The sequence below is a fragment of the Labeo rohita genome, chromosome 1 (genome assembly GCF_022985175.1).
Source record: "Labeo rohita strain BAU-BD-2019 chromosome 1, IGBB_LRoh.1.0, whole genome shotgun sequence".
Taxonomy (NCBI): Eukaryota; Metazoa; Chordata; class Actinopteri; order Cypriniformes; family Cyprinidae; genus Labeo; species Labeo rohita.
This window is the reverse complement of record NC_066869.1, coordinates 30,622,965-30,648,885: the sequence shown is the minus strand read 5'-3', so window position 1 is coordinate 30,648,885 and position 25,921 is coordinate 30,622,965. Positions and strand designations below refer to the sequence as shown.

The 25,921-nt window shown below is 38.7% G+C and overlaps 1 protein-coding gene across 1 annotated transcript in view; it reads right to left on the bottom strand.

Moving 5' to 3' along the window:
* The window catches only part of LOC127153612 (radixin), a 49,291-nt gene that overhangs the window by 2,789 nt on the left and 20,581 nt on the right, over positions 1-25,921 (bottom strand). Inside the window, exons 3-14 of the mRNA XM_051094839.1 lie at positions 19,289-19,372; positions 18,165-18,260; positions 17,385-17,507; positions 14,673-14,824; positions 12,095-12,178; positions 11,775-11,921; positions 10,654-10,750; positions 9,742-9,905; positions 8,955-9,085; positions 6,548-6,708; positions 1,076-1,168; positions 45-266 (exon numbers count right to left, since the gene is read on the bottom strand). Coding sequence (XP_050950796.1) covers positions 45-266; positions 1,076-1,168; positions 6,548-6,708; positions 8,955-9,085; positions 9,742-9,905; positions 10,654-10,750; positions 11,775-11,921; positions 12,095-12,178; positions 14,673-14,824; positions 17,385-17,507; positions 18,165-18,260; positions 19,289-19,372 — 1,554 coding nt within the window. The remainder of the gene's footprint in view (positions 1-44; positions 267-1,075; positions 1,169-6,547; positions 6,709-8,954; positions 9,086-9,741; positions 9,906-10,653; positions 10,751-11,774; positions 11,922-12,094; positions 12,179-14,672; positions 14,825-17,384; positions 17,508-18,164; positions 18,261-19,288; positions 19,373-25,921) is intronic.

Genomic DNA, 25,921 nt, shown 5'->3' with positions numbered 1-25,921 from the left:
CAGCATAACTCTCCAAAAACATGTCTGTTAGCAGATGGTCTAACCTGTAGTTGTTTTTTGACACGTTCGTTCTTCTGGGTCTCTGTGAGTCGTTCTTCCTCACTTCTCTGGTGAGCAACTCCATCATTAGAGAGCTCAGCACTGGCTTCTGCACTGCTCTCGTCGTGCTCATCATGTTCATTCTCTGCTGCACCACCGGCTGTAGCTGACATCACAGACTTTAGCTCCTCTTTAGTTTTTTCCAAATCATCCTGAGCAGACAATGCCTATAAGAAAGATGAAAAAATGCATCACAAAACAAACACAACTTCAATCACCCAGATACAGCTGGCAAGCAACTTGACAGGGAATCAGAGAATGAGATATGGAATCAGCCCGTATTAGATCATTCTGACACTCCAGGAATACTGGCTCTTTACCCAAGATGCAGACAGAGACAATTAATGACAGTTATCATCAATACAATATTGAATAGTTCAGCCAAAAATGTACTAAACCTTCATGCATGTTTTAGATTTTTTTCTTTGTTGGAACAGATTTGGAGAAATTTAGCATTACATCACTTTCTTACTAATGGATCTTCTGCAGTAAGTAGGCCCCATCAGAATGACAGTTCAAACAGCTGATGAAAACAAAATAATCCCCACGACTTCAGTCCATCAATTAGAACTGTTTTGGCTTGCAAACGGTGCTTGATCTGAGCATGTATTTGTCCTGATTCAGACAAGAAAACTTTTTAATTGGAGAAAGCGTTATTATGGACTATGGACTCGTATTTTAGCCAAAAACAATGATTTGAAGTTAAAACACCTTAATGATGGATTCCTTTCTTACAAACCCATAGCTCACTTCACAAGACATTAACTGACAGACTGGAGTCATGTGGAGGATTACTTCTGCATTGTTGTGATGTTTTTATCAGTTGTTTGGACCCATTCACTGGATTGGAAATCCCCCTAAATTGGTGACCTTTGCAATAGTCTCGACAGCAGCATGACATGAAAAATTATTTCACCATATGGACAATTTGCATCATGCATATGAAGTAGGTATAAAAAGAGTATGTGCATCTTACTTTATGCTGCCATTCTGTTGCCTCCTCTTCCTTTTTCCTCTTGGCATCCTCCAGCAGAGCAATTTTGGCAGTAAATTCTCCCAACTCAGCTGCCTGCAAAAACCAAGCAGAGCACTGTTATATCACCCACGCACACAGTGCACAGACATTTGATACACACACACATACACACTCACATACACAGAAACACAGTACTGACCACTTCAATACAAGCCCCATGTACCATCAATCTTAACCACGTGTTTGCATTGGCACATACAATCTCAGACAATAAATAAAACATCTCAATACACTGACATGAGAAATGTCATACTTTATCAATAGATATGCACTAAAGTAAAACTTCTGGGCCGAAATTTAAAATTCTAGATGCATTTGGCCAAAAACCAAAACCGAAAATGCATTGTAATACATATAATAAAAATATAATAAAAAATGCCAATAACTTTCGGTGGCAGAAATTTCGGTGCATCCCTATTTATCAGTATTGATAATGAGCAGTAAAGATATAAATTAGGATAGTAATGATGAGATAATCATGAGAAAATAATAAAGGTATTTTTTGTGTTTTAATAACCACTGCAGTTGTGCAGTTATTGAAGTGTAAAGTAACTTTCTGTAGTTATTATAATTGCATTAGAAAAGAAGATTCACTCATCATCGATTTCTCCAGCACAGAGACTTAATAAATTAGTCCAAAATAGATACTAATTTCTGGTATTTCAGGTTGCAACCATTTTTTTGGCAATAGTTTTTTATTTTTTATTTTTTTTTTTTTTAACATTTTCAGAAGAATTCCCATCAAGTATATCCCAAGTTTATTTTCAAATTTTATAAAAAGGTTAGATTTAGGTTTTTATAAACAATATAAAGTCTTGTGAAGAGATACAATCTGCTTAATAAAACTGCAAGTAGTACTGAAAGGGCCCTCACCTAATGTTTTGGACATTAAATGTAACGTAGAATTTTAAACCTACATCTAAGTGTATTTTTATGATAGCAGTACTTAAATCAAATGTAAACTAGATAACACAGACATAAGTAGCACAAATGAGTTAATTCCTCTTTTAAACCTTTAAAAATGTAGTCTTTTTTCTATTTTTAATTGAGTGATTGTAACTTTTATCTGTTGTTTTTTATTCTTTAAATTTTAGATTGTAATGTTTTGATGTTCTACTAATAACCATAAAGGTACAGCTGTCATTAAACCAGAGAGAAAGCTAGCTGCATGGCTAGAAACTGCTAATCAACTGAATGTGCAAGTAGCAACTATGTTACAATGTTTTCATGCATCATTGTCAAAATGTAAATTCATCATTGACTAAATGTCATTAAATCTTGGGCACAAAGTCAAATAATTGTATGTGAGAGAGTCAGTGGTAACATCAATGCATTCCGATTGGTCAGTGTTAGAGGGACTCATCTTAGCCCAACAGTTAGCCTGCCCCAGATCAGGTTAGTTTCCCAGAATAAGTTGCCACAGTGCTTGAGATCTTGTCACCAAATCGGGCGACAAAAAGTCTGGCTTATTTGGTAACCTTGTTTTATGAAACAGCCCCCAAATTTAGACAATCAGACAATCGTTATAACTGGGGGTTAGGGATGCACGATAGATCGAAATGAAATCGTATTCGCGATTAGGCAGAAGCTGCGATTGTCATGCATATCTTTCAGTGAAGCACGGTTCTGTGATCAGCAGTAAATCTTCATCCGAAGGCCAGATGGTGCTCTTGCGCGGAAATGCCAAACACGCCCGAAGACGACACCCATGAAATCATGATCGCTGCAGCTGAATAAACAGAAGTTTTCTTTCATGCATACATTTCGGTGTCCTCAGAAGCCCTATTACATTACACCAGCCCCAACTGGCTGGCAGACGTGACATTGTGTCTGGGACACAACCCCTCAGTATAAAGGGAGCGACACGATGTTACTTCGACACTCAAAAACCTCTTCTCACTTCATACCAGAAACCTACCTTTTTCGAACTCTTGGACAAACGACGGGCCACCACGCCATTTTTCGCCTGGCTCCTTCAATTTGCACTCCAGCCGATTACAAGGATTGTTCAATCTTACGATGGCTGCAGCAACACAGACTGTCCCAGCTAGGGAGGGAGAAGCTGTGCAACTTTGTTCATGCGGGAACAAAATTTCATGCAAAGATACACACCAGGTCTGCTCTGCATGTCTTTGGCGATCGAGAACCCCAGTTCCTGTGAACACTGCGCACGCTTCACTATGAAGAGTCTTCGTCGCAGGCTAGCACGCCAAGCTAGCCAGCTGCCACTCCACAGGTACCCATTCCTGTAGAGCTGCCCACCACAGCAGCTTTATCCTGGGATGAACAACTGATGTTTGCGTCCCTCTGCCCAATGTGCTTAGCAGAGGAAGAGGACGTGCTTGACTTCAAGGAAGAGGGACAATCAGACTTTCTTCTCTCTTTTCTTCTTTTCTTCTCTCCGCTTCTCAGTGTTGATCTGCAGGATGTGTGCAAACGCTGCAGAGAAACAAAATATTCTGTGGCCGATCGTGGTAGCAAAGTTTCGCTATGAGGGTAAGAGGCTGCCGAGAATGAAACGGGTGGCACGGCAGCTCCTTCCTGTGTTTCCAGAGCTCTTGGAGGAGCTTGCGGTGACCTGGAAGGACAAACCGTTCACCAGTAAGGTGCCTGAGCAGGGGGGATCCACGCTTGATGTGGAGGGAATGGAGAAGGAAGGACTTCTCCGAATGCCCCCCCCATGGAGCTGTTAGTTGCCACTTGCACCCAAAGCACACGGCGGCTGTAAATCTGACGTTGCCATCCAAAGTGGACCGTTTCCAGTCAAGTGTGACGGAACGTGCTTATAAAGCAGGTTGCTCTCTGTGTTAGGGCTCTGAACGCGACCTCTATGCTGACCGCGTACCAAGCGGAATTGCAGGACTAAGCGTCAACCACACCAGGTCAGATGCACTGGGAAGAGATGTGTGTCATTACAGATCTTTCTCTGCATCTTCAGAGGTGCGCGGTTCAAGCCGCAGGCAAGGCCATGGCCACAATGTTCATTCAAGAGAGAGGACGTTGGCTTAACTTGGCGAATCTCTCTGACAGGGAAAAAGAAGCCATCCTGGATGCACCAGTGGTCGGAGAGGGCATTTTTGGCTCGGCAAGGAAAAGAAGAGGGATGATGAGGCTTTACAGCTCTGTATGCCTAGGAAGGCACAGACTGCACCCCCTCTGCCACCCCGACAGACCTTTGCACAAGTTATGGCCTGCCCACCCCCCCAGTTATCGCATTCATAGACGGCAGAGAATGAACGTGAATGTAGTGGGTCAAAGCGGAGTCACGGAGCAGAGAACTGCCTGGCCTAGGAAAAACTATACGCCTGCAACAGCTCAGACGGTCCAGCCAGCTTCTCAACTTCATCCTCATCCCCATCCTCAGGGAGCAAGGAGAAAGAAGGCGGCTATTTGCTGGGGTTTTCCCCGGGGAAGGGAGCCAACAGCCCCCGCGTTTGATAGCTCCCGACCCTCAGATGTTCAGCATTCAACAAGGGACGAGTTCCTAAGTTCCCAGATGTTCTGTGTGGAGAAGAGAGCCTGACTGGGTCAGGGGAAGCAGAGCAGTGAAAAGGATGAGAGATGGTGCAGTGGTGCACACCCACCCACTTGTCACAAGCACTTTTCATGTTCAAAACTCAAAGTTTTCACTGTATCCCCAAAAAATAACTCCCCAAAAAATGTTGCAAAACATGTTGACAGAACACAGTACAACATCACCTCGTTGTGATGGGACACTTAAACTCTGTCAAAGCGCTAAGTGCCCATGCATCGTAAACTCGTTTACGATTCAGCCACACGATGGCGCCAGAATGCTGCGAATAAACAGTTGCAGAGAATGCACAGTCCTGCTGGGTATTAACAACAATACAATTTGGGTACAGACTGCAGTTTGGCGCTTCCCGTCCGCTTTTTAAAGGGATAATTCATTCTCAGGTGCGGAGAGAATTAAAGCATGTTCTTCAGGAAGAGATTTCCTCTCTGTTGAACAAAAGGGCGATAAGAGTGGTCCCACCCGAGCAGAGCCACAGCGGGTTTTACTCAAGATACTTTCTCGTCCCAAAGAAAGGGACTCAAGCTCTACGTCCCATATTAGATCTACGGCGAGTTGGTCCTCACCGCATACATTTGCTAGGTTTTATAAACTGGATGTTACAGCTTAAACTTTAGCACATGCTCTACTGAGCGAAGGAATGTGAGTCATGAGTCAGACTTATTCAGCCCCGAATGCGTTGATTGTGGTTGGCAGGAGACTTCGAGACAGGCTATCTGCCAATATGGGAGTTAGGATATCCCATACTAGCGTAACGCCATTCTCTGATAGCATTTAGTGAGGTGTCTCACAAGATCACCTTCCTTGCTGTGTGAAGCGAGGAAGAGGTGTGCTTGTTTTAAATGTCGAAGTGACGTTGTGTCGCTCCCTTTATACTGAGGGGTGGGGAGGCCACTCCCAGACACAACATCACGTCTGCCAGCCAACTGGGGCTGGCGTAATGAATTAGGGCTTCTGAAGAATACGCAAAAGGGGCGTATCCCATAGTAAAACACCTCACTTAATGCAATCAGAGAACCGGGGTTACGGTAGTAACCTATTGATTTAACTGTATTAATTGATTCAACGTGACTAATAAACACACGACTACGACAATATATGGTTTATCTGAGTTTTTATTATTATAATTTTCATTATAATAAAGTATATTTATAATACAATGTCTTTATCACTGCTTAGAATACTATGAAATATGTTGTGTGCCTTATTCTGTGTAAGAAGCCACATCATCTCACAGATGGATTTATTTCAAATACTCGACTGATGTTATGAAGTGAGTTTGGAGTAAAAACATGTTATTAAATGTGGTATTTTCACATGCTTTCAGATGTACTACCTACACAGAGCCGTAGTTCACTGAGAAGCTACACAAACAGCTGTCATTATCGCGAACAGTTTCATAATCGCGCAATAATATTGTCTATTATAATAATATCGATTTTTTTTTTGCATAACCTATCAGTGAACTACGCCTCTGTGTAATAATTGCTACTCCATCTGAAAGCAGGTGATGGAGATTTACTGCTTATTACAGAACCGGCTTTACTGACAAAATGCGCATGGAAATCACGTTCGATTAATCGTGCAGCCCTACTGGGGGTGTTCCAACAGCATCAGCTTCTAATGCACCACCTCCTTCCCTATTCAGGGGAACCAAGTTTACATACCTAACCTAGATGTTCTCAAAAGGTTTGATATCACTCGGCAATGTACCCATCTGTACCAGAGGCGTTGTTAGTTTTTAATCTTTTTATTTTTGCATTTATTTCCATTTAATCATCAACTATATTTATTAGCCATTTTTTGATTAGTTGTTGCAGCTTGAAGATTTACACAAACCTTTCTTGATTGTTTATACAAAACTGGCCAAGGAGACATACCAGTTGTTCCTGGTTCTTCATCTGGTCAGCTGCTTGTTTGGCCAGTGCTGCTTTGGCCTCCTCAGCTGCCTGTTTCTCTTTTTCCAGTCTCTCTGCCTCCTCCTTTGCTTTTTTCCGCTCCTGTTCAAGCTCTAGAGCTTTACGTGTTTGCTCCTCCAGTTCTACACAAACACAGACACACATGGATCATAACACGTACTGGTTATTTTAATCAGAATGTAGCAGAAAGTAGCATCATTTCACCTCTTGATGTAGATGTTGGAGAATTAAGGTGCCCTAAATTCTCTAACATCTACATCAGTGCACTGATCAGGAAGGCAAATTCTATGAGGACAACTTCAACAGTCAACCACATGAGACATCGTAAACACTGGCATGACACTACAAAATGCCTGTGTAGCTGGAAATGTTTTGATCCCTCAGATCTTTCCTATGCCAAACACAGACAAATCAGAAACCCAAAAACCGCAACAAATCTAGCTAATGGGAAACATGGGAACTCAGGAGGAGGATGCAAAAGGAAACAAATCTTTTTTTTTTTTTTTTTAAAGGGACTTCAAAGTGTTTTTTTCTGGTTTAAGAAAATTACCTTTCTCAGAAGGCAGCCCTATGAGAGGCGAGAGATTTAGGTTTAGTTAGTATGACACTCCACTAATGTGGAGAAAGTCATTTAGCCGCTGACATCACTTACTTTTTATAGCTGCTCTCAGCTTGTAATATAACACATTTCAACAAAAGTCTTGTAGAAATCTTAATTCTTAACATCTGAACCTCCACAAGACACAAATAATAATAATAATAATAATAATAATAACTAACAATAAAAATTGGATAGAAAAATAAATAGAATTAACAACGTAAAAAAAAAAACAACTTACTTTTTAAGCTAGAAAAAAAAAAAAAAATTTCCCGAAAATGCTCAATATGCATTTAGAAAATTGTTTTATTTTTATTTAAATGTTTTCAGTCATTTTTTTAAAGTGGTGGTTGACAGTTTTTTTTTTATTGTGTTTATGGGGTGCAGTCTAACATGTGTTAATGCAACAACAAAAAAACCCCATTATTTTTCACATAATTTGTCTTTCACAAATGAAGTGTTTGCCAGCAAGTATTGCTGGCTACCACGGCAGTTGCGTGCATGTATACATAGCACGCTTCTCGTAGCAAAAATATGTCTATACACATAAAGACAAAGTGTATAATACGAGGGCACAATCATGAACCCAGGTCACCTAGACCAGACTGAAAGACTAGACCGGCACTTTAGCGTCAAAGAGGAGGGACTTCTCAAAAACAGTGCAACATTGCTTTGCCCCCTTTGTTGCATGCTCCCGGGTGAGGGGTTTATGTAAATTTCAGGGTTTGTGATGTCACCAACCCAGGAAGTAGCTAGCTGTAGTCCCTACCAGCCGTATTTGCAATTCTCCATTTGCACTGAACTTTCACTAACTGAAAAAATAATGCATTGAATTAACAGTGCTTGCATTTTAATGCCTTGTATTTTCAGGGCTTGCATTTTTAGGTTCTGAAATTTAACCTGTTTATTTAAGCAGTGAATATTTCAATTCAAAATATTTCACACACATTTTCATAACTAAATTTTCAAAAATTCATATTCACCTTCCGAAAGTCACTTCCCAAATATTCAGTCTGTTTAAAAATACGATGTATAATATTCTACAGGTAAATTTCGGTCCATTTTATTTCACTTTACAAATTCGCTTCCACAAATTCAGTGGTTCAAATTGGCCAGAAAATTCGTCATTGCACATCCGGGAGCTGCAGGAATAGAAGTAGAGCACCGATGCACGATCTCCAGCTGCTGTCAGTCACTCAACAGCAGGTGTCGCAAGCGGCTGTTGATGAAGGCCAAAGCGACTAGTAGTAATGCAAGTCATTCATTCACAAAAACTGATTTGCAGAAATGAAGCAAGCGCTAAGTAGAAGTTATGATTACCAGGGCCAGTATGTATATGCGGAAAAGCTGATTGTGTTTACGCTTAATTTAACATCTTTGCTGCTACTCATTTATCTGTGTAGACTACACGTAAGCAGCTTTCTCTAACGCAAAGGAGATTATAATGTTGTTTTACCCGACGCTGATTTACACAACTAACATTACATCTGATGAAGACATACTGCTTTTTGTTTCAAAGACATTTGTCATTAATTTTCTTCCATACAATCAACCACCCCTTTAAGTTTTTTTTTTCATTTTGTCAAGTTCATGCAGTTTATTGTTAATAAAAAAAAGACATGGTTTATTGTCATGCAATAACAATTTGGTATTGAGTCCTGAAGTCAAACCATTTGAAAACCAATGATGTCAGATGTTCTACTTCCTGGCATTAGAGAAGGAAGAGAGGGAGAGATCAGCTCGCACAGTGAAGTCCACATATGTTTGTACCTTTCTGTGCTTTTATCGTCTGTTCCTCAATCTGTCTCAGTCTCTCGATTAACTCATCTTTTTCTCGCTCTATTCTTTCCTTCTCCTTTTCTGCATGCTCTCGTTTCTTCTTCTCATTCTCAAGCTGAGCTCTGATGGAGACAGAGAAAGATAGAGTAAATTTGATTTGTGCAGCAAAACCTCAAAATTGCTTTGTCTGATGCCCAGAGTCACCACTTCTGAGAAAACAGAACTAGAAATAAAGCTGCATACAACTGAAAGTCCAAGTAACTAAAATGATAAAAAAATTCAAGTAGACTTGGATTTTAAAGCTCAGTTCATATAGATTATTTTTATGATGTCCCTGTGAACTTTTTTAAGCTTGAAAATTTAGTTTGCATGGATTTTCAATGGCTAGACAAACATGTTGAGAGAATACTGAAAATTCGTTCATTTGTTATTTTGAAGTTAAAACAAGATTTATGGTTTTGATGTTGAACTGAGAGCATCTTCATCTGTCCTCAAGGTAAAAATCTGAAACATTTTTGTTTTGTTATTTAGCAAGCTCCAATAGTTAAAAATGCATAGAATATATCCTGTATAGAAAGTGATTAAACAATGTAATAATTAAGCATACTTAATAATAGTAATAATTTAATAAAGCATTTAAAATGTACATGTAAATACATGTAAATGTATTTATACTATTTATACTAGGACAAATAAGTATAGATAAAAAATGTATGAGAGATAAAAAAGTAAATAAAAGTTTATATAAATGATGTCATGTAAGTGTGTTCATTGTCACCTCTCTATCTGTTTCTGGTGTTTTTCTTCTCTGGCCTGAGCCTTCATCTGCTGCACCTCAATGGTGTCAGGCTTCCTCCTCCTCATGTACAGCTCATGGTTGCCCATACACAGAGCCAAGATGCGCTTGTTGATTCGCAATCGTGGTGCATAGAAAACAAAGTCCTGCAATTACAATTGAAAAGATTCAGTGAACATGTTTATGTTTGATCTCTGCATGCTATGATTGATATGACTGATACTTGTACAAAATATGTAACCATGTTTTGAGAAGTTACGACTTTGTGCCCACAAATGAGACCCATATATAGTCATAATGGGCAACTCCCAACTGATGTCAGATTGTATCTGCTAAACTCAATAAATCAAAATTAATTTGATAACTTAAAAATGGATCAAAATTCTTTTGATAGTTTTCTTTTCCTTCCTTTAGAAAATTAGAATAACAGATAACAAAAAAATGAAATATACACACGTTACAGTATAAAGCAAGTTGTTCAGTATAAACAAGAAGTTTGACACTATTATGTATGGTTGCAGAGTTATTAGTAAAGTTATTTATTATAGTGTCAACTTGTGAACACTAATTTTGTGCTTGCTTTCACAATGTACGAATATGTCAATAACTATAATGGTATGCTAATCAGATTTGACATTCTTAGTCATTGAATTTTGATTGGCTGCTGAGTCATATTAGAGGATATGTCAGGACATCCAACAAAGATGTAAGTAACTGTATGGTAAAAGCATTATTATACATTTTAGTTTGTAAACAGCACATAATAACATTTTTGCAAATAAGGCTCAACCAGAATATGGACCTTAACTTACCACTAACTGATGTGCATGTAAACTTGGTCCAAACTTCTGTAGTTCAAACTGACAAAATAATCATAATAAACAAAATACGTACGGGTGCTTTTTTATCAATGGGCTTGATGACAAACTTCTTATCGTTGAAAGAAATGTTTCGGATCTCACTCCATGGGAAACCAATCTTTGGTGTGAGCCTTAAAAAAAAAAAAAAAGGAAGAAAGAACAAGAATAAAAACGTATGCACATTTTATCAACATTATTTAGAAAATCATGTCAAAAACAGCCAGCAGTGGGCAGCAGAGGAAAGCACATCAACTCTTGACAGACAATCAAATCAGCTGACCTCTTAGGCTACGACCTAGGTCCGACGCAGAAGTATATATCAGCCTTTAAAATTAATATTAAAGTAATTTTTTTTTTTGGAGTTGACTGACATGCGTTGACCTGGGCATGAACACTATGACTGGATATCTACATTATATCCTGATTATGAAATGGTCCCCCACTGTAAACAAGACTCAAGGCTATGTTTCCCTTCACCCAGGGGAAAAAGGCCAAAACAACACATGCTGTGACTCACCCTGTTCTAATGTCTGCCCTTTAAGGCAGAGAATGAATGGGTGCTGAACCAGGAGGGAGAGGTCAACTCATAATACAAATAATACTCACAAAATAATATACACAAGCTTCCGTGTTTACCATATGTGATGCATTGTGTGTCAGTTATTGATTAATTAATTTTAATTTTTAAATGAACTACCCCTTTAATAAATTCTTTAAAAAAAAAAATGCACTTGAATAAAGCTCATAGTTCAGCTAAAAAGACTGACTGAAAAAAATAGGAATAAAACTGAACAAAAGTGGCAAACAGTTACACTGTTACAAAAAATTATATTTCTAATAAATGCTGTTCTTTTAAATGTAAAGGATTCTGAATAAAATGCATCACGGTCTCCACAAAAATCCTTGAGTAATGGATGCTGAATATTTAGCTTTTATCACAGCAATAAATCACATTTTAAAATACATCCAAACAGAAAATATATTTTTACTATTATTAGTAGTATTACTGTTTTTACTGTATTTTTGGCCTTGGTGAGCAGAAAAGACATAAAATAATAATAATAATAAAAAAAAATAAATAAAATCCTACAGACTCCAAACTTTGGTACAGTAGAGTTTATACATAAAGTAAGTGTTTTTCTGTGTAAGACATACTTGTCTTCATGTTCATAAATGTTGAGACCAAGAGCATCCACTCCCAGCCAGAGCTCTGTTCCCTTCTTATTTTTGATCTCAAAGTAATTCACTCCATACATCTCCAGATCCTGAGCGATCTTCAGATACTCCATCATGGAATCCTCTCTGTAAAAACACAACCATGCTGGGAATAGAAATACTCCTATTAAGTATTGTGAAGTGCATTGTGTGTATAGTTGGGGACTGAGAACACCAGTGCCCCAAGCGAGTTTTTGTATTAGAAGCTATTGTTATGTGTACTCTGCATTGTCTGTGCATGTGTTTGTGTCGAGCCTTACCTCAGCATACCCCTGTGTTCCTCATGCCACGTCTGTATTCTGTCCTCCCACTGTTCTTTAGTCAGTTTATGTTGCTCCAAAACTCTACATAATATTCACAATGCACACATGATGAATCAGTCTGGCATCACTTTAGGGGCTCAAAAATTGGCTAAATAATCAATATTTTGTAACAATATATTGCACATACTCTCAAGGAACACATAAAACAGGAGACCTAAAAATCATGCCTTGAAATTCCTGAAGGCAGGGGAAAGCTTGGAATATGCTGTTTGTATTGGTTTCATTGTATGGGGTTAGATTTGTTTCATATTTCTAGATAAATAGATTTTGATTAACAAATTAGTCAAAGAAATTTACAAAAAAATGTAAAGAGATTTACAAAAAGTAAACCTTGTGAGTAGATAATGCACATAAAAACCTTGCAATACTGAACAATGTCTTTTGTGTTTATTTCTATGCATTTATTTTGAATATATTTATTTGTATTTATACAACAGTTCTTTCTGGTCCTCAAATCTGATTGGCTGATAAGAGTGCGATATTAGAGTGATATCAGAGCTCCTCCAACCGCTTCCTGTTTGTATCATGTATCACTCCGCTTGCCTTATTTCTCATAGCGAGTGTCATGGCAGATGCCCAAATCCACTATAATTTAAGAAAAATACTATTTTTGTGTCACAAAATGTAGTTTTAAGAGATTTTTAGGCGAGAATGGACTTCAGAGATAACTATTTGAAAATTTGCTCTGACGTTTTCGAAGATGTGAGCTCCAGGACGTAACCAGCCGCTCAGCAATCATAAACCCGCTAAGTGCGCCTCACAGTGGCCAGATCTTCTGGAATTTACCGCTAGCTCTGGTGACTCTGTAGTGGTTAAACATGAGATATAATTCACTTTGGGTAAATCTAATGGACAGTCTTTGGTCTTTTATGATGACTGTTGTTGTTGTTTATTAAATATTATTCAATAAACAATATTCTATATAAATAATAAAAATGATGGTAATTTTAGTTACATTGTTCTGCCATTAGATGGTGACAAGAGACTGTTTTACGAGTCAACAGTTAAGACTTTTAAATTGAAAATACTAAAGCAGGAGTTTTGAACAAGGAATTAATTTTTTTTCTTTCAAAAAGCTTGTACGCAGCCAACAAATGCACCAAGCAGCGCTGTCATCAGGAATCACCTTTAACAGATGAAAGGATACTACGAGCAAAGACTCGCTGATTAGTAAAGTCATTGCATCACTGTAGTGCCCATTAGAAGCTCCAGTTCCCACAGAAACCTGAGGCTGGACCAGCCAACGCGCAGTCATAAAATAAAAATAAGCTTTTTAAATGCTATTTGAGCATAAGAAACACAATTTATGGGGTAGTTCATTTTACATTTTGTTTCCGATTTGAACTAACATATTTTAATTGTGAGTTCAGCAAGCAGTTTTAGAGATTTCAGGATTCCCTCATTCATCTAGACAGGACTTGGTCTTGTATGAGCTGCCCCCGGCAAATATGGCTGCAGAGTAAACAGATTTTCCTTGAAAGTGTCTTTGGTATGAGCCTATCGGATATTCAGTCTAATGATTTATTGAGAATGAGACGTATGAATGCTGGATTAGATACAGGTAATCACAATCACTGAGTCCATCTCTCTCTCATAATATTGTACAATATATAATACACTGCTTTTACTACAGTAATACAATAAGCTTTTAATGAAGCAACTCAACATTCCTTCGTTACTAGTTATAAAGTGACATTTTCGAATTAGTAAAGAAGGCTTGGGCTCACCTGTTAAACTGATTTGAATCCTTGGTGTAAGGAAGTTCTGAACAAAAGAGGGCTTTTAAAGACTGTTGTTATTTTTTTGTTTTCCACATGTTTGTTAGACCTTGGTAAGTGTGAATGTAACTGCTTACAATTAAACTCTAGAGCATGAGCTAACTTTTAATTTAGCGCCACAATAAATCAATTTTCTGTGGCTAATTTTTGGGTTTTCAACTTTTTTCTGGATTCTGTGTTTTATAATTTAATACAAATTTATCATCGAAATGGTGTCTAATGAAACTTAACTTTTAAACTAACAATTTAATTAATCTTTTCAAATGTAATCAAATAAAATTTAACAAGTCATTTACAACACAATAAGCTGCAGAAACTAGTCAACCTCAGTAATGAACCAGTTGAGTATCCTGACCAATCCTTATCATATTCCAGTTTCAGCTGTCTGTAAGTCACAGTGCTCTCTACAAGGTGATTCAACAAGAGGCCATTAAAAGCTTGCCAAGGCACAGGGACATTTAATTATAGCCTGCAATGACGCATGGAGTTCTGTTTTACCCTGCGTACTGAAGCATGAGAGTATCAAACAAATAAAAAAAAAAAAAAAAAAAATCCACCCTGAAATCCTCATCTTCTGAATCTGAATCCGATAGTATCTTATATTTATGTGCCATTTTGAACTACAAATCCATAATAAATTATAGTAGAAATGTTCATTACATCTGAAACAACCGTCCAGCTACTCACAGGGGTGGACATCCAACTTGTGTATTACCATGTTGAGAAGACAGGCTTACCTCTGTGGCAGCAGCCTGTCATTGGTGAGGTAACCGGGCTTGTGGATGTCTCTGTTGTAGTCTGCATACTTGGCCTGAACGGAGTAAGAGGCCAGTAGGACTGCTGTCTCCGGAGGACAGTAAATTTCATCATTCAAAATGGCTTCCTTCACCTAGACAGCACAAACAGCTTAATTATGCCATGTTTGATCTAGGCTTGTTTCTTTAGACTGTTCCATTCCTTGAAACTCATCTTGGAATTGCTGTCATAGCAAGAGTTTGAAAGGCTCAAAGCTACTCAGGACTATTTAATGTAAACAGGATTAGATCAGCAGTGGAGCTGATAACAAATGTCTGAGTCCTGCTATTGCTCCAGACTTACTGCTTGCCACATTTAGAATTGTGCTCATTCTCTCAATTCAAATAAAGGGTTTTCAGTACAATGACTTTGATCTATATTAAGTTATATTATTTAAATATATCCATATAGCCATGTAAACATTACATGTGCACAATCATATACCGTTTTGAGTAGATGAATAATAATATATGGAATAGAAGCATCATATTATACATACATACATACATACATACATACATGCATACATAGCTCAAAATAAAATTAAGGCAAGTTATTGTGAATCAATTTCACCTGCAAAATAAAAACAGGTCCACCGGAGAGCCAACAGCAAAACAGCGCCCAAAGGGGGAATCGTTTTGGAGGTGGTGGCCAGAGACAATTGTTCTATCCTTACCCTTTTATGATTGATTTGTCTCTAGTTTTATGTTTTGTTAGGGTCCTTCTCACTAGCATGAGTCAGTACCTGCAGCCCAATCAGGCTGCTCAAGTAGTCCAGCTCCTCTAGGAAGGCACACCCACATGCACCACCAAAAGGAGGTGTGGTGTGCCTTAAAGCAGTCTCAAGAGCATGGAGGAGATACCAGGAGATGGGCCGCTAGACGAGGAGAGCTGAACAGGGGAGTAGAAGCACAACATTCCAGCAGCAGGACCAGTATCCACTCCTTTATACAAGGAAGGACAGGATGAACATGTTTCTCACCAATATGTCAGAAACAGTCTCAATGAGCGTGGCATGAGGGCCCAACATCCTGCAGTGAGACCTGTGCTCAGCCCAGCACTGTATAGCTCGACTGGCATTTGCCAGAGAGCACCACAATTGGCAGGCCCGCCACCGGCACACCATTCTCTTTGCATATGAGAAACAGTCTCAATGAGCGTGGCATGAGGGCCCAACATCCTGCAGTGAGACCTGTGCTCAGCCCAGCACTGTATAGCTCGACTGGCATTTGCCAGAGAGCACCACAATTGGCAGGCCCGCCACCGGCACACCATTCTCTTTGCATATGAGAGCAGGTTCACACTGAGCACATGGAACAGATGTGAAAGAGTCCGGAGATGCTGTGAGTAATATTATGCTGTCTGCAACATCATCCAGCATGACCCTTTCAGCAATGGGTCAGTGACGGTCCGTGGAGGAAAATCGTTGGAGGTTTGCACAAAAACTCTATGTGCTAGCCAATAATACACTTACTGCTGTCAGGCACCAGGATACAATCCTCAGAGCCAATGTCAGATGTTACACTGGTGCATTGGGCCCTGGGTTTTTCCTGTTGCATGACAATGCCCTGCCTCATGTGGCCAGAGTGTCTGGGCAGTTTTTGAATAACAAAGGCACTGATGTCATTGACTGGCCCTTATGTTACCCAGACCTGAATCCAACTGAGAACCTTTGGGATGGGAGTATCGGAGCATCCCAAGCCACCAAATAGCACCACTGACTGTCCAGGACTTCACTGATGCCCTGACCCAGGTGACCTTCCAGGACAGTGTCTGCCATCTCATCAGGAGCATGGCTAATGATTATTAAAGGGGCAGCCCTACAAATACGTATGATATATGGACCACTGCATTCTGTAAAGCTCCCTGCCATTGCCGTGTACCAGCTTCAGCATGGCCCCAATGAATAATGATTCCAATGTGTGCACAAATTTTCAAGGTTTGTTGAGCATTTTTAGGGCACCAAAAGCCCTAAAACCTTGATGAAAAATAAAAAGAATAATCCAAAGAAAAACAATAGGGCCTTTCGCCCCTTTAGGCTTGGGTGCTAATAATAATCTTAAGGAAAACTCTGCACCCACTAGGGCTTAAAAAATGCAAGAACTGTTGCAATGCATTTTTTTCATTTAGTGCTTTTTTTGTTTAAAATACATTTATCATTACTTTTATAAATAAATGATCACTGAAATTGTGGTAATAACAATCATTAGGCACTGTTCTGTAAGACAAAAAAGATTTACTCTTAATATAAAGATTGCCCATCCTTAAAATCAGGTATGCATCCAAATAAAGGGTTTCCAAAGTCAGTCCTGTAGGGCCAGTGTACTGCAGAGTTTTGCTCATACTTGCTCAACACACCTGCCTGGAAGTTTCTAGCATTCTTATTAAGACCTTAATTACCTGGTTCAGGTGTGTTTAACAGGGTTTAGAGCTAAACTCTGCAGGACACAGTCCCTCCAGGACCGACTTTGGAGACCCCAGATCTAAATTATAGAATTCTGTTATTTCAAGACTTAAAATTACAACCACATTGTTTTTGCTTCGGCACCACTGAAATTATTCCACATCCATCCCAACACAATATATTATAGTCTTTTTTTACACCAAATAAATGCAGTCTATTCCAAGTGTGCAGAGTTTAGGTTCCCCAATACCTGTAAGAAGAAGAGACGTTGTGTTATCTCTTGGATCAACTCTTCAGAAACATCTTCTGGAAAAAACTTTGCCCGGAACTTGAACTGCAGAGGGTTTTCCTTTCTAACATCCTGCTGAGTCACCTGCCAAATTTTCACAGAAACACATTAAAGAATGTTATTTGCCCTGATCTGAAGGAGCTGATTTAGGAAATTTGGCAAACACGTTTATCCAAAACCTCAGGTATACGAAGTATACATTTCAGTTCAGAACTGAGATTTGAACCCATAAACTTGCTAGAACCACACTCTACTAATTGAGCTACTGGAATGCCATATAAAACCTACATAAAGTATCCAAGATTCTACTAACTACAGTAAGTAAAGCACAAATGTGTAAAGAATTGCCTAATGTCTAAGCAGACTCCTGAGTTTACTAAACACTTTTCACTGAAGTCACTTAAAAATGTAAAGAAATCTTGCCATAGATAATTTTGTTTCATTCTGCATTTCCTGCTGTTATGATTTCTGAATGAAACACATGCAGAGGGGTGCATGTGTGGAGAAGGCATTTGAGGGTTGTTTTTGCAAGTTTCCATAGAGCTGTTTATAAGGGAAAAGTTCAGGCTTTTACACAGACTTTTACAGCAGAACATCTTTAACCACAGCCTCATTTTCTCCCATTGTTTTTTGCTGCAGTTCAACAGGAAGCCAATTAAACCGCACATCTGAGGTGTAGGCAGCTTAATAAGAACAGCAGTACTAGCACGAGACATGGAAAAGTGGGAGGGCAAGCCTTACCTTTTTATTCAGCTTCAGCCACGTTGTGTAGCCTTTACTGTCTACGTACTGCAGACCAAAAAACCAGACCTCTCGCAGACCTACTGTCTTCACAACCTGAATAAAAGATTAAACATGTGAGAACCAAATACTGCTCTAAACAGGCAAAACTCAATCAACACTCAAACAATCATTCAGCTTAGTATAGTGGGAAAGGTCTATTCAGAAAGCCCTGTTCACATCAGTCAGTAAGGTCAGGACGTTTTTTGGGGTGAGATCTTCTTTTTCCTTCTCAAAATCAATTCAAAGCACAAGTTAAAAAAATTCCCTTCTGGGAGAGGTGCACAATGCGCAAGATCCACAGTCAGGTTAAGTCACCTTTATTTCTATAGCACTTTATACAACACAGACTGTTTAAAGGAGTTTTATAGAATTAAAAGGGAAACTACCAGAATCAATAATGCAAATTCAAAAATGAGGCAAATCCAAAATTCAGCAGGTGTATCAAGACAATTGTGTCATTATTCAGCTCCAGTCAGTTTAGTGTTGGTTCAGTTCAGTTCAATAAGTATTGTGAAGCTCTGCAATTTTTTTTTGAGCACATAAATATTCAATATATTGTTTGAAATAAGTACTCATTATATGGTGGTGCAATCAGGGAAATGATTGAATAAGTAAATATTTCAGTAAATGTCACAGGAGCCAGTTAACACAGACCGCTTGATGGGACATTTGAGCGCAAAGTCTCGTAAGTCGACCATCTGAGTGGCAAAAGTTACAAAAAAGTGTTTGTTAAAAGAAGAAAGGGTTACTTGAGAAAATAGTTTACTAATACAATAAACACAGACATGTAGCAGAACTGACTTTAGACTGCTGAGATGTTATTTCCAATTCTTGCGAAAAAGCCAGTTTTTGCAGCATGGTTCGAAAGACTACCTTAGATTTATGACAAAAATCAAACCCCTCACTTGCAAGCTACCTAATGTGCCTTTTCTCAAGAGCAACAGAGAACAATGACATTTCCGAAATACGGAAAATAGAGACACTTTTGAAATCAAAATATTTGTATGAAAAGGAACACAAAGAAAGGTCCTGGCTGATAAATTAGATCCAAAAAAGTGGAACAAGTAAATGTAGACACTTACCTGATCAAAGAGCTGTTTGCCAGTGGTGTTGGGTTGGATGGCAAATTCTAGCTCTGCATCCATAGTAGTCACACGCACATTAATCTGTTTGGGGAAAAAAGAAAAAAGAAAATCCTGATTATTTATTCTCACTGAAGAGTGATTATGGTGTGAAGGAAAAAGGAAAGTACCTGGGACCTGGGACTCCTTCCTAACCATTAGGCCACGGCTGCCCCAGTGGTATATCACAGTCCAGAATGTATCAGAAAGAGTCCTAATTGATACTTTTCATTTTTGTTACATTGTAGCCACAGTAATCAAATTTCTTTTTTTTTTTTTGGTTAATTGTGCTAACAATAAATGCTAGTACCTATCATTCCCTCCACCTCATACAAACAAACATGCACATAAGAGAAAGGTGATCCAGTGAGCCGTCCTGCTGGGATTGAGTTACAGCAGAGTTTTCAGTGGCTCTGTCTGCCATATACCGCAGCCTGGTCTTCCTTTCTCCTCTCTTGATCCTCTTGGTCATTAATTTATAATGAAAGCTCTAGGGTGCATCACATACTATACCATGAATATAGACATCGTTCCTCAACTGCCTTGCTTTTTGTGCACAAATAAATGGCTTTATCACAAATTGGTTAGTATTTATTCAGTACATTCCATGCCTACTGCCAGCTATACCAGAAAGCAAAGTACAAAACTAAATAACATTGGCACATGCACATTTCTTTAACTATGTATCTGGCAAAGAAAGAATAAGATTCCCTCACTGAGTCAAATAACATACTGTATGATCGTTTTTTTGGACAGATGAGTCAAAAGCCAAATACTATATGTCATAAGAAGAACCTCACACCAACCGCCAAGTATCATAATGGTAGTGTGACAATTTAAGGATGTTTCGCAGCATCATGGACCTTTTTTTGTTTGTTTATTGTCTTCTTAACGCTATTCCAGCACCTATGGCCATATTCATGACAAGAACCAGTTAATCCATACACAAGTCTATTTTACAGACAAGTCTTCAATTCACCTAACCATTGTCTTTTAGCTGTGAAAGGAAACCGAAGTACCTGATGTAAACCCACGCTGACACAGGAAGAACATGCAAACTCCACACAGGAAGGCCTCCTATCCCTGCCAGGTGCCACTATTTAAAGGGGTCATCGGATGCTAAGTCCACTTTTATATGCTGTTTGAACATTAACGTGTGTTGGCAGTGCATGTATAAATCTACCCTATAATGATAAAAATCCATGCAGTGGTTTTTAATTAATCTGTAAAAATAATATTCCCTTTTTCAAATCGAGCCATTCTCAAATGCCTGTCGTTGTGGCGTCACACTGACAGAGGCCGCTCCCACGATAGTTGATTGACATGAGCGTTTTACCTCTGATCAGCTGTCAGAGTCCATCCTCTTTGTTTTGATGCCAGAGCAGGGATGTAAGTTAGACAAGAATATCTCTGATTGAGCGATTGAAATGTGTTGCTGGATGTAATAATGAACATAGTGGTCATGATTTACTCCTGACATCTGAGCCCTGAAGATGCAGTTGATTACTTTTGTTTGTGAAGGGAATGCGCCTCCTGATCTACATATATCCATCTTTGTTCGCGCGAATCATTCATGATCCAGCTTCACTTACAGCAGAAGTGAGTATAAGGGTTTTTTTTATGAATCTTTGCGATCGCCTTTCCTAATAAAGTGCTAGTTAGCAAGTTTAGCGGCTAAACGCGGCTAATGTAAACATGCACGTCTATCCACAGAGAGAAGAGAGGGGCGGGGCGAGCTCAAATGCTCATTTGCATTCAAAGCAGCCTCAACCAGAATGAGATGATTTTTGTAGAGCTGATTTTGACAAGGTAAAAAGGGTGTTGTTTTACACAACCATTGAGAATTTTTAACCAAAGTATATTATAGACTTTTCATTAAGACCCTAAAGAATCATATTAACTTGTGGAAAATGGGCATCCGATGACCCCTTTAAGAAAAGGGATTATGCTGACCTGTACCAAAAGATTTCTCCAGTAGAAGCAGTCTGTCACTGCAAAATTGTCGCTATTCATTAATGAAAATTCTAAAATTAAGTGAGAAAGTCAGATAAGTTCACTGGAGGGCAATAGATATTCTTAAAACAAGTTGTCATTGTTGTTAAAACAATGTCCCTAAAATGAGCCTTTAATCACAATATTGTCCATATTCATTATTCACAGATGTTTTCAATTCAAATGGAAAAATCTCTCTTTTAAAGGGGTCATATGATGTTGCTTAAAAAAAACAAAAAAAACATTATTTTGTGTATTTGGTGTAATGCAATGCATTTACACGGTTTAAAGTTCAAAAACATATTTTCCACATACTGTACATTATTGTTGCTCCTCTCTGCCCCGCCCTTCTGAAATGCGTCGATTTTTAAAAAGCTCATCGTTCTGAAAAACGTGGTGTGCTCTGATTAGCCAGCTATACGATGAGTTGTGATTGGCAGAATACCACAAGTGTGATGAAAATGTTTAACCCCCTACCATGTTATGATGCCGTGTCTCTGCGCGAGAGACAAAAACCACATTATAAATGAGGCAATTGCTGCATCCAGTGGGGACATAATTATTATGCGTTGCCCCACGTAAACACAAAACCATGTCTGCATTTGTGATCGTAGAAACAACAAATACTTTAAATATGATAACGTATTTACAGGCTGAGTCAGAAGCGGCAGACTGTCCTTGCAAAGCCTTTGAGCACAGCCGGCATTGTAGGCTATTCTCCCAAGTTCAGGAAACAATCCTTTGTACAATGCGCTGCACACACTCGAATAGTTGTGTTGCAAATATAGTTAACCACTGATTTCTAGTTGTGTACTCATTTGGAAGGCCGAACAAAGTATGTAGATTTAGATTTGTGCCGTTTTAGGAAGGCTTGACTGAGTCTTTACTTTTATGATGAATATCTCTTTGGGTTTAAGACTTCAATCTTTGCAACTTTACAGATCTTATATATGCACAAATGTAACTTGTAAATGTACTTGCTTGTAACAATCTAAATCTAAAGACAAAGGAAAACATGAAATCACATCATATGACCCCTTTAATATTGCTACACTCCTACTCTCAGATGAGAAGAAAGAAAAAACACCTGCCCGAACCCTCCTTGTTGCAGCTTCATATGTTTTATATTGTCTGGATGGGCTTCTTGTAGAAAAGTGGTTCTCAAACCTATCCTGGAGTTAGTGAAGACAGCAAAACTTGAAATCGGTGTGTCAGATATAGGGAGACATACAAAATGGGTACTTCATAGACTGTTGTAACCACTGTTGTAGAAGAATGTCAATCTTTTATTTTCTAGGATCACAAATTTATTTATTTATTTATTTATTTTTTTTTATGTTTTCTGAAGTGATTCGCCAAGTGATTTCTGCAAGGCCACTGGTTTTGCATCCAAAAACAGTGAAGTCAGGGTTTCAGCAGCAATCCTTCCTTCCGCATGAGCAATTGCTGACTCATCGTTTGAAGTTAGACTGTTTGGTCATGTATTGCTTCCAAGGCCAAACTAATTTTAGTGTCTATAGCACACATAATATTTTTGTCATCCCCTCCATTGCTATTAATACATTTGGTGCAGGCCTACATGAAAAATTTCTAGACTCATTCTCAAAAAAAAAATCTGCCCGTTTGATAAGCTAGCAGGAGCAGAACTCTATGGTGCCATCCTTTCCCCCAAACTCAGTGTATGTATAGAATTGGTGACCATTTTCTTGTTTTATAAACTCAGAATCCAACTTGTCAAGAATTGTTTTCATACTGTCCTTGTTCAAATCACCTGTGGTTATTTCTAGAGTGGCATCTCTTGCTCTCCTGTTAGCAATAAAGACGCCACAGTAACGGCTTGTTTCTTTCTTTCCAGTTCAGTTATGCACATCCATATCTACACCTCATTTTTACAATTCTCATATAACTTCTTTACATTAAACTGTGGTGGAACCTTGTAGCCGTCCTCCGCTAGCAGTATTATGACGACACAAAAATCTCTTGTTCAAACTCGTCATTTATCTTGCACCCCCACAGTCATCACCCTCTGTGCCGTCCACGCTAAGCCCCACCCTAACAACAGAGGAAAAGGGAAAACACCGCCCAAATATATTATCTTCCTCAAAGAGAAGCACCCCTTAATTTATTAGTGACCAAAACTCGACTTAAGTCACTGCATTGTGCTTGTTACATTATACCATACAGTGTTTCTATGCTTCTATTGAAAGGTTGCATGTTACAAACAGCTCAAGGTTCAACTATCAAAAAAGGCAAATACCTCATGTAAATTTGTATAGTCCCATTTCAAAGCAGGCAAATAGCAGCAATAATCCTCTAAATCTAGTTAAATTAAAAGAAAATCAAAATGGAGTTATAATAGCAGGCTCACACTGGCCTGAACATGGAAGCATTTAGCAGGCTGGGAGAGTTTAGGAGGTGAATTGCATGTTTAGCTGAATGGAGCTGAATAATTCACAGCAGGAACAAGAGCTGATCTCCCACTCACACTATTTACCCCAGATATTTCAACTCTCTGGTTGACAGTCATGTAACAGCTAAAGTAAAATAAATAGTACATGATGGGTGAAAAACAGGGCCACTGTTGTCACCACTAACATATACCATATGTACATACTAGTGGCTGATTCCAAAGCTGTCCTCAAAGAAACTCTGAACTCCAGGGTCCTGTAGCACACTAGGCTGCCGTGTCAGATGACAACAGAATCTTCTCCTACTTAATCCTGCTCACCTAGGAGTGTCCAGCCTACTGACCACCAACACAAAACGTGCAGTCTGAGTAAAAGCTCACAGACTGAATAAAAGCATGAGGCAAGAGCCGTGACAATGGGCAAGAAAGGTAGAGAGCATAACTGGCAATTCAAGAGACAAGCTTTAGCTGCGCATTTGTCTGTGTGCCTGCCTGAAACAAAATAAGACTGATCAGAAAGAGTATAGATAAGTGATATACTTAAGAACACTCGTTCTCTGTTTTTTTTTTCCCCCATTGTATATTCTTCCCCTGGTGGACATTATTAAAAAATATGGAATCAGTTTCCACTGTTATGTTTATGGCAGTCTGCTTTATATTTCCCCAAGACCTTATGAGGTGCACTAAGCCTTGTTCAGACTGTCAGTGCAAATCTGATTTTGTGCCTATCTGTTTGGAATCCGATCATAATTGGCAAATGTGAATGGTAATGAATGACTGGATGAAATCCATATTAGTCAGACCACTGTAATGTTTTCTGAGGAAAACCTTTCAGGATTTCTCTCTATATAATGGACTACTATGGAGCCCCTGAAAAACAAACCAAAGTATGTTATAGACCTCTCATTAAGACCCCAAAGAATCATATCAACTTGTGGAAAATGGGCATCCAATGACCCCTTTAAAAAGCAGCTTCAAAGAGCTCTAAACGATCCCAGCCAAAGAACAAGGGTCTTATCTAGCGAAATAATCAGTTATTCTCTAAAAAGAATTTACATATACTTTTATTTTTATATACTTTTTAACCTTAAATGGTCATCTTGTCTCTGCGTGAACTCTGTGTATTCCAGTTCATGGCAGTTAGGGTATGTCAAAAAATTCTCTTCCAACTTCAAAATCATCCTACATCACTGCAGAAGTACCGACTCAGTGTTTAAAAAGTGAATATGCAAAGAAGGTCAAATGCCCCTTACAAAAACAATTTTGGAACCAGAACCGGAATACACAGTGTTCACGCAGAGCTAGACAAGCGTTTGAGGTTAAAAAGTATATAAACTGTACTTTTTTTTTCTTTTTTTTTTTTTTTTAGAAAATAACTGATCGTTTTGGTAGATAAGACCCTTCTTTCTCGGCTGGGATTGTTTAGAACCCTTTGAAGCTGCATTAAAACTGCATTTTGGAAGTTCAAACTCGGGGGCTCCATAGAAGTCCATTATATGGAGAGAAATCCTGAAATGTTTTCCTCAAAAAACAATTTCTATACAACTGAAGAAAGAAAGACATGAACATCTTGGATGACAAGGGGGTGAGTACATTATAAATTTTTGTTCTGGAAGTAAACTATTCCTTTAAAGTGCTGGTCAAACAGTGGAAACTCAGCTTGATTTTTGCCTCATGGATCAAGGTGCAAGGCTGTTTATCCACGCCCAGCTCATTACAAAGGTCATGGCATTGTTTGCGCTAAAGTCTATTAATATCCCAGACACAACTGACCAATTACATGAGATTAGTGTATGCTCTAAATGGAATACGTCCATAGTGTCTGACTTAAGGCAGTGCCCCCCCCCTCGATTTTCTAGTTATAATATAATAATAATAATTTTGCATGATGTTGTCAAAATAAAACAGCAACAGCAATGGAGGAGGAAAGAAATACATTGCCCCATTTTCAGCGAGGACAAGTGTTTAAAATATTTCAATTATTGATCTTTTGTTATTATGGGAAGGAGGGATGTGCCTGAATAGTGAATCCGTATTCGGAAAGGCACGGAAAACGAATAAAGCGTTCTACGAAGCCACTAAATGGACATGGTTAGCCACATGTGAGCAGTAGCCTTAGGGCTGGGCGATATGGGCAAAAAAATTATCACGATAATTTTTTTCATATCAGTCGATATCGATAATTAGCACGATAA